General features: G+C 43.6%; 2 protein-coding genes across 2 annotated transcripts in view; one reads left to right on the top strand and one right to left on the bottom strand.

The window, feature by feature from the left end:
* The window catches only part of LOC117987067 (NKAP family protein CG6066), a 474080-nt gene that overhangs the window by 432847 nt on the left and 26666 nt on the right, over positions 1-14567 (bottom strand). The window lies entirely within an intron of this gene.
* Positions 1-14567, top strand: part of Ltn1 (E3 ubiquitin-protein ligase listerin) — a 20805-nt gene continuing 6238 nt past the window's right edge. The window contains exons 1-17 of the mRNA XM_069502401.1: positions 1-179; positions 349-540; positions 1053-1184; positions 1738-1872; positions 2126-2238; positions 2434-2622; positions 3301-3469; positions 5763-5829; positions 6683-6800; positions 7176-8016; positions 8106-8295; positions 8688-8875; positions 9228-9370; positions 10149-10629; positions 11005-12189; positions 12320-12534; positions 13733-13916. Of these exons, the coding sequence (XP_069358502.1) occupies positions 132-179; positions 349-540; positions 1053-1184; positions 1738-1872; positions 2126-2238; positions 2434-2622; positions 3301-3469; positions 5763-5829; positions 6683-6800; positions 7176-8016; positions 8106-8295; positions 8688-8875; positions 9228-9370; positions 10149-10629; positions 11005-12189; positions 12320-12534; positions 13733-13916 (4590 nt within the window). The 5' untranslated portion in view covers positions 1-131. The remainder of the gene's footprint in view (positions 180-348; positions 541-1052; positions 1185-1737; positions 1873-2125; positions 2239-2433; positions 2623-3300; positions 3470-5762; positions 5830-6682; positions 6801-7175; positions 8017-8105; positions 8296-8687; positions 8876-9227; positions 9371-10148; positions 10630-11004; positions 12190-12319; positions 12535-13732; positions 13917-14567) is intronic.

Below are 14567 nucleotides of genomic sequence, written 5' to 3' on the forward strand. Positions count from 1 at the left end.
TCCTGTCACCGATTGTTGTGATTGGAAATTTCGCCAAGTAGAGTAATTTTGCAAAAAATAGCAAATTATTGCACAGAACCGATGACTATCTTGTATTTTAAATATTTCTATTGAACCCATACGTGTATCAAATGGGCGGGAAGACGAAAACAAGTCAAAGAACGAAGAATAATGTCCGTGTAAGTACCGATAGGAAACTTTTCAAATTCCAGTTTATATTATGGCCAATAACATTATGAAAATATTTTTTCACAATACGAAACACTTTCCTATCTATGCTGCCTATAGGTACCTAGCTTTTTAGCTAACCACGAGATGTCTTTATCTTACCTTATTGAATATTTCCAGCCATCAAGCAGTGGTCGTAGTGCTGAACTGCTAAACCATGCAGCGAAAGCAGAACAATATTTTGCAGCGGGCAGTGGGGCTCCAGTCCTGTTCCCTTCTCTCGCCGCCATCAGTGTAGAGCAAGGACTCCCCGCAGAGTATTCTGTGTGTTTCAAGAAGTTTACCAAGAAGGATCCTGTTACAAAAACTAAGGTTTCTAACACAGAATACTTAATAATAGTATAGAATATTCATTCTGCAAAAATCACGAATAAATAAATGCGAAAGTGTGTTTGTTTGTTGGTTTGTCCTTCAATCACATCACAATGAAGCAATGGATCAAAGTGACTTTTTGCATGGCTATAGTTGAAGACTTGGAGAGTGACATAGTTCTACTTCTTATCCCAAAAATAAGTTCCCAAAGGATTTTCAAAAATCTAAATCTTCTTGGATAAATCACGGGCACTAGCTAGTGTTTAAATAAAATACTCTTGTTAAAACTCAATAAAGTGCAATTATGGTTAAATGAATCTTAATAAGAGCAACCGCTGAGTTTCTTGCTGGTTCTTCTCAGTAGCAAAGGCATTCTGCACTAATGGTAGGTTTATTTGTCAAATTCAAAAGTACTTGTACAAGTGAATTTGAATAAAAATATTTCTATTCCATTCTAAATTAAGTAGGTAACAACGGGTTGATGAGATGGTGATAGTGACTGATGTTTTCAGGCACTACAAGAACTGACAGAGCTGGTCAAGACGGGCAACATGACAGATGCAGAGGCAGCGCTGCCTAGCTGGTCACACCACTACCAGAGCCTCACCATTGACTCGGACCGCAGGGTGCGCGAGGCCACGCAGGTACACTGGGATATTATGTTTTGATATTATAAATGCCAAAGTGTGTTGGGTTGTCTTTCAATCATGTCGCAACAGAGCAACAGATCGATGTGATTTTTTGCATGGGTATAGTATTAAAGAGCAGGATCGTGACATAGGCTACTTTTTATCTCAGAAAATCAAAGAGTTCCCACAGGGCTACCCACTGGTTCCCACTGGCGCCTGCTGTTTCTTTTTTTCCTTTCTTTTCTTTATTTTTCTTTATTAGTATAATATCTAATATAAAGTAGTATAATATCCATACTAATAATATTATAAATGCGAAAGTGTGTCTGTCTGTCTGTCTGCTAACTTTTCACGGCTCAACCGTTCAACCGATTTTGACGAAATTTGGTTCAGAGATAGCTTGCATCCTGGGGAAGAACATAGGCTACTTTTTATCCCGGAAAATTGGAGAGTTCCCACAGGATTTTTAAAAATCTAAATCCACGCGGACGAACTCGCGGGCATCATCTAGTATAATATAAAGAAGAACTTTACGAAGCATGAGAAGTGAAAATATTGTTTCGTACAGGTATGCCACGGCGCCATGGTGGGCGCGTGCGGGCGCCGCGTGGCGCCGCAGCTGCGCCGCCTGCTGCCCGCGTGGCTGCTGGCGCTCAACGACGAGCACGCGCCCGCGTGCTCCGTCGCGCAAGCACACTTGCAGGTCAGGCCAAACTAACTACACCACCTGCACCTCTAGACTTAGCATTGTTTAGTTTGCTTAAAGGGTAAACAAGTAGCTTCTCATTGATATACGTAAGAGGCTATACGATACTATCTTTTGACGACCTCTCTGGTGCAGTGGGGAGCACTATTGTATGGTGGAACAAAGAAACTCAAATTCATACACACACATTACAGAAAACATTACATCCTTTTTTTGGGCCCTGGCTTATTAATGTCTATTTTGTGAACAGAACACCTTCCCCGAAGGAAAGTTAGCTGAGGCTCTGTCATTTTGCAAGGCGGAAGTCATGACGCTGCTAAACGAAAACCTCACGGGCAATGCTGATGCCATGGTGGGGAAAAGGTGTGTATCCATTATAGAACAGACTTATTTTTGCTATTACAGAACAGACTAATTTTTGCCATTATAGAACTGACTTATTTTTGCCATTATAGAACAGACTTATTTTTGCCATTACAGAACAGACTTATTTTTGCCATTATAGAAGAACTGACTTGTTTTAGGCATTGTAGAACAGACTTGTTTTTGCCATTGTAGGATAGAAGACGCGGAAGAGAGGCAGTCGCAAGTGTCGCGCGTGCTGGCGAGCAGTCTGTACGCGCTGCAACTGATCATCACCAAGCTGCCCGCTGCGCACGACGACTGGCTGTGGGACACCTTCATGTCGCCTTTACTGCAGCACAACTACTTCTGGGGGCTCATGAGACACCAGTTGCAGCCTATTCGGTGAGTTTTGTGGAAATAGGAAATTCTAGGGTAAAATCCCCAGGGAAAAAACATCTCGACAAAATAAAACTCAGAGGAAAGTAAGGGCACATTGTAATTTGTCAATACATGACAGACATTTAAATGGGCTATGCTAATTTCTTGGAACTATGTGCCCTGCCCATTGCCACTTCAGCTTCGCAACCCGTTGAGCGTAGGTTACTTTGGATCTTCTACAAACATCCTCATTTCTAATTTAATCACGTAGAGAAACTCCAAGCATAGCGATCTTCATCGCCCGCTGAGTGATGCTGAGCTTTCTTATGAAGCCCATAGTTGGCGACATGTCTCGTATCTATATGTTATCACTGGGAACACGCATTTTTCGAAGAATTTGGTGTTAAAGTTATATGGATGGTTGAGAGTAATTTTTTAATACTTTAATTGTATAAGTAATCAGTATACTAGTATTTTGCACTCTTTCATCCTGTATACCCTCCAAGATGGACACTGACGAAATCTGTATGGCGGCCATCTTTTTTCGCAATTTCGTATTTTTGTTCTGCGCATTGCCAATTGGATGACGTTTCGAATGATATTTACTCGAGCACCTTCCACCTATCTTCAATACCTTAAAGATCAGGATAGCTGCTCAGAAATCATTTTCAAAGATCTTACCCGAACACTTGTCTATCATAGAGCGGCATGGTATGGCGCAGTCGGTGGGATCATAGAGCGGTTCGGAGCGCGAATTCCGCTGCAAGTTGGCAACAAAGCAGCTAAAGCACTCGTCGCCGAGCCGGAGAGAAACGCCGGGGTCGCCGCGCAGCGCTGGGCAGCGCTCTTACTGCTCATGAGACATGTCGAAGTAAGTCCTACCTGAACACTTGTGTATCATAGAGCGGCATGGTATGGCGCAGTCGGTGGGATCATAGAGCGGTTCGGAGCGCGAATTCCGCTGCAAGTTGGCAACAAAGCAGCTAAAGCACTCGTCGCCGAGCCGGAGAGGAACGCCGGGGTCGCCGCGCAGCGCTGGGCAGCGCTCTTACTGCTCATGAGACATGTCGAAGTAAGTCCTACCTGAACACTTGTGTATCATAGAGCGGCATGGTATGGCGCAGTCGGTGGGATCATAGAGCGGTTCGGAGCGCGAATTCCGCTGCAAGTTGGCAACAAAGCAGCTAAAGCACTCGTCGCCGAGCCGGAGAGAAACGCCGGGGTCGCCGCGCAGCGCTGGGCAGCGCTCTTACTGCTCATGAGACATGTCGAAGTAAGTCCTACCTGAACACTTGTGTATCATAGGGCGGCATGGTATGGCGCAGTCGGTGGGATCATAGAGCGGTTCGGAGCGCGAATTCCGCTGCAAGTTGGCAACAAAGCAGCTAAAGCACTCGTCGCCGAGCCGGAGAGGAACGCCGGGGTCGCCGCGCAGCGCTGGGCAGCGCTCTTACTGCTCATGAGACATGTCGAAGTAAGTCCTACCTGAACACTTGTGTATCATAGAGCGGCATGGTATGGCGCAGTCGGTGGGATCATAGAGCGGTTCGGAGCGCGAATTCCGCTGCAAGTTGGCAACAAAGCAGCTAAAGCACTCGTCGCCGAGCCGGAGAGGAACGCCGGGGTCGCCGCGCAGCGCTGGGCAGCGCTCTTACTGCTCATGAGACATGTCGAAGTAAGTCCTACCTGAACACTTGTGTATCATAGAGCGGCATGGTATGGCGCAGTCGGTGGGATCATAGAGCGGTTCGGAGCGCGAATTCCGCTGCAAGTTGGCAACAAAGCAGCTAAAGCACTCGTCGCCGAGCCGGAGAGGAACGCCGGGGTCGCCGCGCAGCGCTGGGCAGCGCTCTTACTGCTCATGAGACATGTCGAAGTAAGTCCTACCTGAACACTTGTGTATCATAGAGCGGCATGGTATGGCGCAGTCGGTGGGATCATAGAGCGGTTCGGAGCGCGAATTCCGCTGCAAGTTGGCAACAAAGCAGCTAAAGCACTCGTCGCCGAGCCGGAGAGGAACGCCGGGGTCGCCGCGCAGCGCTGGGCAGCGCTCTTACTGCTCATGAGACATGTCGAAGTAAGTCCTACCTGAACACTTGTGTATCATAGAGCGGCATGGTATGGCGCAGTCGGTGGGATCATAGAGCGGTTCGGAGCGCGAATTCCGCTGCAAGTTGGCAACAAAGCGGCTAAAGCGCTCGTCGCCGAGCCGGAGAGGAACGCCGGGGTCGCCGCGCAGCGCTGGGCAGCGCTCTTACTGCTCATGAGACATGTCGAAGTAAGTCCTACCTGAACACTTGTGTATCATAGAGCGGCATGGTATGGCGCAGTCGGTGGGATCATAGAGCGGTTCGGAGCGCGAATTCCGCTGCAAGTTGGCAACAAAGCAGCTAAAGCACTCGTCGCCGAGCCGGAGAGGAACGCCGGGGTCGCCGCGCAGCGCTGGGCAGCGCTCTTACTGCTCATGAGACATGTCGAAGTAAGTCCTACCTGAACACTTGTGTATCATAGAGCGGCATGGTATGGCGCAGTCGGTGGGATCATAGAGCGGTTCGGAGCGCGAATTCCGCTGCAAGTTGGCAACAAAGCGGCTAAAGCGCTCGTCGCCGAGCCGGAGAGGAACGCCGGGGTCGCCGCGCAGCGCTGGGCAGCGCTCTTACTGCTCATGAGACATGTCGAAGTAAGTCCTACCTGAACACTTGTGTATCATAGAGCGGCATGGTATGGCGCAGTCGGTGGGATCATAGAGCGGTTCGGAGCGCGAATTCCGCTGCAAGTTGGCAACAAAGCAGCTAAAGCACTCGTCGCCGAGCCGGAGAGAAACGCCGGGGTCGCCGCGCAGCGCTGGGCAGCGCTCTTACTGCTCATGAGACATGTCGAAGTAAGTCCTACCTGAAAGAAAAGCATTAGAAAAAAATATATTGAAATACCTCATTTTTAAAACGGGCTAAAAGGTATGAAATAAACTGTAGTCAGCTATGAGAATACTTGTAATATTTAAAACGGAAAACGTGGGGCGTTAAATTTTGCAAGTATTCTCATAGTTAACTATAATAATTTAGTTCGTTCACGCGATCTTGGGTTTTTTGGTTATTTCAAAATGGACCAAATTTCGCACAAAAACTAGTTTAGAAGACAAACTAAGTGAAGTTTTCTATTTCTAGGAATGGCATTTGTGGTTAGAGAAGAAAGACCTGCTTGTAACTCGGCTCCTAGACATGATAGAAAATGGTAAGTACAGTTTACATTTCTTAGAATAAGAATAGAATAGAATATGTTTTATTCAAGTAAACTTTTTACAAGTGCTTATGAATCGTCAGGTAGTTTTAATTTACCACTGGTTCGGAATGCCGTTCCTACCGAGAAGAACCAGCAAGAAACTCGGCGGTTGCTCTTTTTATTTTTTTAATTTACAATGTTATTATACCATACTATACAAGCCATTGCAGCCCTGTGCATTGCTGGAGCGAGTCAAATCCAAGCTTTTTTATCATTTACTTATTATCTTAGATTTATAATTTAGATACTTGCACAAGGTTGACTAGGTCAATCTTGTGCAAGTATTCTATACTAGCTGATGCCCGCGACTTCGTACGCGTGGATTTAGGTTTTAAAAAACCCCGTGGGAACTTTGTATTTCCGGGATAAAAAGTATAGCCTATGTCACTCTCCAAGTCTTTATCTATACCCATGCAAAAAATCACGTCAATCCGTTGCACCGTTGCGACGTGATTGAAGGACAAACCAACAAACAAACACACTTTCGCGTTTATAATAAGGGTACTGATTTGTTGACAAGAGCAAGCCTATCTCACAACTAAAAAAAATTAAATGGTGGGTATAATAAGCAAATATACATTAGTTAGAAAATGAAATTTAAAAAGATGTATCGAATTCAGTATCAACTAAAGAACCTTCGAAAATATGTTATGTATGTTATTATTATATGAACAGTCCGTCCGTCGTGGTATTTTTTACAGGAGTAATCGGTTTTTGTTCTTGAACTCTTCTATGCCTACTTGTATATTTCAGGCCGACAAACTTCGAATACGAATTTCTTAGGAAACTGTTATTGTGTTGCTAGGCGCCTGGGGCTCGGCGCGCTTGCTGTCGAGCATGCTCGTGCCGCTGCTCGCGAGCTTGCCGGCTGACCTGCTCACCAAACAGTTCTATATTAAATTCTTCGACGCCATGTTCACTGGGTAAGTTAGTTAGATATCTTTAAGACAAGAGTGAATGGGCACCTTTTAGGCAAACGCGTCCCTCTTAGGCCACAAAACGCGTACGTACTTAGGAACTTTATGACTTACTAGATGATGCCCGCGACTTCGTCCGCGTGGATTTAGGTTTTTGAAAATCCCGTGGTCTAAGGTTGGGCCACACTGTACAGTGGGAACTCTCTCACTCTCTAGGCCTTTGACTAGACCCATGCAAAAAATTACGTAGATCCGTTGCTCCGTTGCGACGTGATTGAAGTACAAACCAACAAACCAATAAACCAACAAACAAACACACTTTTGCATTTATAATAGAGGTAGTGATTTCAAGTAAGTAATTTAGATTTGCATTGTTCACAGGTTAAGCAACAAAAACTTATTAAACTCCAAAAGCGAAAGACAGACTTGGATATCCAACTTGGCCGAATGCATGCGCCACTTGTCCACACAAAACCACGACTTCGTTATTGAAGTTATCACCTACGTCCATCGAACTTGGCTGGAAAGGGTTCTCAATATCAAAGAAAGCCAAGCGCGGATCAATCTGATAAGACATTCCATGACAAACATGGCCAGCTTGATCAAATATTGGCTCAACCAGTCCCAGCAAGAGAACGAAAAGTACGACCAACTGACGAGGAACTTTTGGCAAAACATTGGTTCCACTGTCCTCACACAAATCGACAAACTTTCCATCGAACAAGAGGATATCGTACAAGCGATTGAATCTCATATACTACTATTAAAAACATTGCGAACGTCATTTTTGAATGAGCAGAAAAAGAAAATGAGCATACAATTCGAGGACCAAAAAATTGATTTAAGTCGAATTGATGATACATGTGAAAAATTAGATTTAACTTGTGATGAACAACTAAAGGAAAGATTTAAGCACAACTTGAATGATCTAGTTCAGAAAACTTGTTGTAGTTATTTTGATTTTGCGTATAAAAAGCAAGTTTCCCAATCGGTTTGTCCAGTTTTGACCAATTTGTTGATGGAATTTGACAATAGAGAGCTGTTTATGGCGCTAGCGAAGCACTTCGGTGCTGATACGGTGTATGGGTTTTACGACAAGGTGTTGAGGCCATGGTTGGCGGGGGACACCATGAGATGCAAGGCGCTCGTGGAAATGGTGTTCTTGGTGGTCAAATATTTGTCTGAAGAGGAACAGGACAGCATGTTCAGCTCTTTCCAACAGGTAAGATTTGAATCCCCACTTCTATCCATCCATACTAATATTATAAATGTGTAATTGTTAAAATCGTGTTAAATTGTGCAACTTCTCAGTTCCCGCCGCCGGTAGTGGAGTGGTGTATACAGCTGACCCTGTCGCACCCGCACAGTCGGCTGCCCGCGGGAAGGAGATGGATGCGGGGCTCCGTGGTGGACGCGAGTGTGTTAGCGCTGTGCAAGCGAGAGGAGGATAATAAAGCGACGAGCTTGTTGCTCATGTGTCTCGCTCCGGATGATACAGGGGGTGAGTATGTTTCAGCTGTCCCTGTCGCACCCGCACAGTCGGCTGCCCGCGGGAAGGAGATGGATGCGGGGCTCCGTGGTGGACGCGAGTGTGTTAGCGCTGTGCAAGCGAGAGGAGGATAATAAAGCGACGAGCTTGTTGCTCATGTGTCTCGCTCCGGATGATACAGGGGGTGAGTATGTTTCAGCTGTCCCTGTCGCACCCGCACAATCGGCTGCCTGAGGGAAGGAGATGGATGGAAGTACCAGGAGAGCAAAAGAAGGTTGGGTCACAAAACCCATTTTACCCTTGAGTTAAATATCTGCTTCGTCTTCGGCTCGGGTAGATAAACGTCTCGGATAAAATGGCTTGTTTTATGCCCTTGTACAATCTAGTATTGCATGTGTTCACAGAAGTGATAGTGAGCGAGTCATCAGTGGGTAAAGTGGTCCAAGTGTTGAGTGCAGCGCGCGACGCGCAGGCGTGGTTGCGGCGCGCGCAGCTCGCGGCGGAGGTGGTGTGCGTGCTGGCGCGCGGCGCCGCGCACGCACACTGCGAGCCGCTGCTGAGGCAGCTCTTCCGGTACCACCTGCGGCTGCCTGTGAGTTTCATGTCGACTTTTCGCTGTACAATTTTCTTTCCGAACTAGCTTTGTAGTACATCTCCTAAATATATAAAACTAAATGATGCCCGCGACTTCGTCCGCGTGGATTTTAGGTTTTTCAAAAATCCCGTGGGAACTGTTTGATTTTCCGGGATAAAAAGTAGCCTATGTCACTCTCCAGGTCTTTATCTATACCCATGCAAAAAATCACGTCAATCCGTTGCACCGTTGCGCCGTGATTGAAGGACAAACCAAAAAACCAACAAATAAACACTTTCGCATTTATAATAAGGGTACTGATTATTTTTTCGTAAATGAGGTAAAACTACTATACAAGTGTCGGTTGCAGCACGACAACAAGAACAATGCAACAACAGCCGGCGCGCTAGTGTGGGAGGCGTGGCGCGACGCGCTGCCCGCTTTGCCCGAGGCGCGGCGGGACCAGCTGTTGACGCACGCTCTGCGGGACCTATGTGACCACATATTCCACAAGTGAGTTACAAGTTGCTCGTGACGTCAGCACTAGAATGAAGTTACGTCAAATGTCGTCATTTCGATGTTAATGAGACATGGTTCCAGCGCAATAGCAATTTGCGGGTCTTATACCACGTCATTTTATTGCCGAAGTGTCTAAACAGCCACAAACAGGTGTTTGGTTTAAAAAATCGTATGGCCCCAAGTAAAGTTATACTATTAAAAATTAAACCTTAACTTTACGTTAGCAAATGCAGCGTTGAAAGACCCCCTTATTGGGTGGACAGACTACATTAAACGACTCAGGGAGCTGCTGGATGGCGGCGGCACGAGATCGTGGTCTGTGGATGTCCCTACAAGACTCAAGAGACCTATGTCCAGGTGTACGTCTATTGCTTGGTGATGATTAGAGACAAAGTTTAAAAGCTAGTAAAAATTTCTGATCGGATATTAAATTTGTTCCTTAATGTACATTACATTATACATTACCGTTGTACATTATTTTCTGCCGCGTACTGTAAGGCTGAGATCTATAGAGCGCACTTTGACATTGCTCAGTCTTAAGATTGAGTTAAAACGAGACAGATTTATATGACAGATTTATATATATATATATATATATATATATATATATATATATAGCTCTGTATGATAGATATAGCTCTGTCTCGTTTTAACTCTGTCTTAAGCCTAAGCAAAGTCAAAGTGCGCTCTATAGATCTCAGCCTAAGCGATTACCGTCACCCATGAACATTTGCAGCACTAAATAATTTTAACGATTTTTATACCTTTTCAGCATAAAAAAATTGGACGTAAACCGCATAGAAGACGCCGCATCTTCTTGCACACACCTCTTCGGTACCACTGAAGATAACAAACCGAGTGTTACCGAACTGGTCTCTCTCACTGACAAACTGTTCACGCATATAGAAACTAAACAACCAAAAACACCATTAGAGTTCTACGCACTGAGATGCGATTGCATACACGGACATATTGTTCCAGCTTTCCAAAGAAATGATGAACTTTGCAAGAAAATTGGTTTAGAGTCTGACAAAGAGCCCGAGGAGTTATCAAAAGAGGACCTTATGATATCAGTACATAGAAGTCTGTTTCGCGGTTATTTCTTGCGTAAGATTACACAAAACCTTGACATTGAAGTGAAGTGTAATTCGTGGTGTAACTTGTTGTTAAGTGACTCTCACTTCAAGGGAGTGTTTAGTCGGTTTATGTATGATTATGCTGTAATCTACACACTTTTCGAGTATTATGCATTTGTAAGTATTTTTTAATTAATTAACTTCTATATTATAAAGCTCAAATCGCTGAGACTAAAAACTTGATATTTTGCATGTAGGTTCAGTCACTGTTAATATGGGTACCTTCAAGTCAAAAGTGAATACTGAATAGACAAGCGCGCTCCATCTTAGGCTACACTTGCAAGTAGGTCTGATTACAGCCAAGCGCTTGTCTATAAATTTAAAAAAAATTGTAGAAAGGATTTTCAGAAATGAAAGCTTGTATGTGTAACCTCTAGGTTCTAGAGCCAGCGGCGGTTTGAGCTGTATGTTGATATGATGTCAGCCAATCAGTTAATTCATTTATACATTATACATATTATATAAATGTATTTTTCATACTTTTCCTTCCAGTGGCCACACTATGAAATAATATGTCAAACTAAAAAGCAAATGGAATGTCTACTTGAAGATATTTTAACTGACTTTACTATTGAAACAAACGATGCAATATATTCCTTCCTTACCGAATCATTTGCCCAACGGGGCCATTTCTATTGGCCGTTTGCGAGAAAATTATTTGAAGTTAAATTCAATGAAGTTACTGCAAAAATTAACGACCAAGAAAATAAAACACCAGAAAGTCCAAATAAATCACTAGAATACCCTCGATTAGAGCAAGAAAATGACGTTCATAATGATGATGTGAAAATCTCTGAAAAGGTAGAAGATGATTCTAAAACAAAATTCAATCAAAACGACTTGCTGATAACACCAGCAGAAGATAATGTTTTAGAATCCAAAATTAAACAGAGAGATTCTGAAGAAAATTCAAAACAGGATTCTGGAACCAAATTACTGCAAAAGGATACTAACAACAAAGTAACAATTCAACATGATATTGCAAACGAAGATAAATCTACGTTGAAATCAGGGCAGAACGATTCTAAAACTGTAACAGAGCACAAGATCGCAGAGGAGAAAAATATCAAATTACCTTCATTAGAAGAGAATATTTCCCAATCTAAATCGGAACTGTGTCCATCTATATTAAAAGAAAATATAAATTCAGAACTACCACAGAGCAAATCTGATTTAAAACCAGTACAGAGTAAAAGTGAATCCACACCAGAGCAGAGTAAATTTGAATCTATATCAGAACAAAGTAAAACCGAACCCACACCAAAACAGAGTAAATTTGATCCAAAATCAGAACAGAGTAAAGCTGAATCTAAAAAGGAACAGTTATCTAAAACTGTACCAGAACAGAGTAAAACTGAATCCAAAACAAATCAGAGTGAATCTATATCAGTAAAGTGTAAAAGTGAATCCAAACCAGAACAAACTAAAACTGAATCTAAATCAGAACCAAGTATATCTGAATCTACATTGGAACAAAGGAAACTTAAATCTAAACCAGAACAGTGTAAATCTGCATCTGAAAAGAGTAAATGTGAACCCACATCAGAGCACGAGGACGCACATAAATTCTTTGCAGAAACATCCCCATACGTGGACAAAGTGCAGTGGACAGAATTGTTGGGTTGCCCATCTCTACAGGAGCTTGTTAGCAATAATGCTTACTACCTTAATTTGGAGGTTAGTTTTACCTACTTTTGGTTATGTTGGTATTAAAACTTATAGTGTTCCATTACACTCTCGATCTTCAAATTTTTTTGTGATAGGTGTTTCCAATCACGTTTACCCTGGATTATTTTGTCATTTGTAGGCGGAAGCGAAATACTCGCCTGACGCGAGCCGCGACTATAAGACGCGGTTCAAGATAATGATGCGCAGCCTGCTCAGCACGCACATGTACGAGCCGAGCGTGATAGTGCAGCTGCTGGCCGACACCGTCACCATACGCGACGCGTGCAGCCCCGACCCCGTCATTAACGGCTACTATTGCCCGCGCAAGCGACACTCCTTGATGCTGTTTGAGAGGTAATTATTACATTACTAGCTACCTTATCCTAATTGATATTACAACCGCAGATTAAAAGTACGTTTCTTAGTCCACTAATCGAGGCGTTCAAAAGCACCACATCGCCTGCATAGCTAAGATTGTTGACACATACACTTCCCAGACGGCAGTCGCGCCTTCTGCCCCTGTGCTTGCGTATCAGGTCATTGATGTAAACGTTGAAAAAGTCCGGAGAGGTAAGCCCACCTTGGCGAACCCCGCAATCTAGCATATACCCACTATAGGTCGCGTCGCCCCATCTTATAAGATTAATTTGACTTTCATACCATACCAGTACCTTAGCAGACTTCCTATATCTCATATTTTGGGCTGAACCGCTTCCAGTATGCTCCAGAGGACATCATAGTTCACTAAATCAAACGCGCAGCTCAGGTCTAGAAAGCATGCATAAACGCATGTATTGCACTGTATGTTTAAGCCTAAAAATAGCTGAGTCTGTCTGAATTAGGTCAGCAGGTAGACGTGAATATCAGCTAATAATACTCGTATTGAATAGGGTGCGTAGCTTAGAGTACAGAATATTTTCTGCAGATATCACTTGCTCACTCAAATTACTGAGTATACTCAAATTATTATCAAGACCCGATGATTTACCGTTTTTGATTTGTTTAATACTACGTAACCATGTTTTATATGGGTCCCTGTCCTGCAATAAAATGTGTTTTTTAAAATAGTCTTTGATAGATCGACTAAATTAGAATTCGAGGGTAAAACATTTATCTTTTAAGGTTTAATTAATGTTTTGTATTCTATTTAGTATAGTTTGTACTACTTATTCAATGTTATAATTTTGTCGTATCTGAGTATTACTTTTTCGCCTTGTTCTCTTCTAGTTCTTAATTCCTCTTGAAGATCTTTCCTTTTCTGTAGTGTTCTTTGCGACAATTCTTCTTTAATATACATTGATGTCTCTGCAATGTTTGTTTTTCAGTTTTTTTTTTCCTTATTACTTTACTAGCCTTTTATCAGATGGCTTCGCTCTTCCAACAACATCAGCGTGTGCGTGTATACAGTGGCGTGCACAGGGCTTGAAGCCAGGGTAGGCACTAGTTAGGTAGGAAACTGTTTACTGGCAGGTCATATGCCACTGCGCCACTGCGTGTATATGAGTGTGCGTATATTACATGTTGACCGCAGCGTACTATTGTCGTGTGTCAGGGAGTTGCGCGACGTGCCGTGGATACAGATAATGAGTAACGTGGCTATCGTGGAGTACCTGAGCGCCATGGTGGCGGCGGAGGCGCGCACCATGCTCGCCAGCCACTGGGACTTCGTCAACATCAGTCTGAGCTCGCTGCTGGACTCCGTGAGCCGCACCGTGCGCCGCTGGGGGACTACTGGTGTGAGTAGCAATGGGGTATCTCACCCTTTTTTGTGTCTTAATTTGATCCTAAGGTATAAATAAACTACCAGAATTTCACAAAAGTTTTATTCGATCGATAAGTGCAATAAAATGCATTTAAATTTTGTCTTTCAAATTTCGTCGTAAAAATGTATAGCCACCATTTTATTTGGGTATACGTGCTGCTATGACGTCATACGTCGATTCCATCACAAAACAAATAAAAGCTTCTCGTTCCGACCAAACAATTAGTTTACCACATAGTTACGTAAGGGCGGCTACCTGGAGCGGGGGTTGAAGGTAGAAGTCCTTTTTGGTTACGAAAATGATTTAATTAGGACATTCGTGTCGACGTTGGGACACGAAGGCCTTTACTTAACTATATCTTATCTAAATTACAAATACTACTTATGCTAGATTAATGCTGCCTTAAAACTAACTCTATCGATTTTATATCGATTTCCCCTCTACCGTTCTGTGGTCGGTTAGCACCAGAGATCACGTACAGAGGTGGCTGCAGACCTTGATGATTCCATGTGCCGGAACGTGATGAGATGGCAAATTTCTACACGTAGCTGGACTGCTAGACGACATGTTAGCTCCCCCGGCGATGCCTGGGTTTTATATAGATAGGTAAGGATAGCTGTATCC

This window comes from Maniola hyperantus, chromosome 12 (genome assembly GCF_902806685.2).
Source record: "Maniola hyperantus chromosome 12, iAphHyp1.2, whole genome shotgun sequence".
Lineage (NCBI taxonomy): Eukaryota > Metazoa > Arthropoda > Insecta > Lepidoptera > Nymphalidae > Maniola > Maniola hyperantus.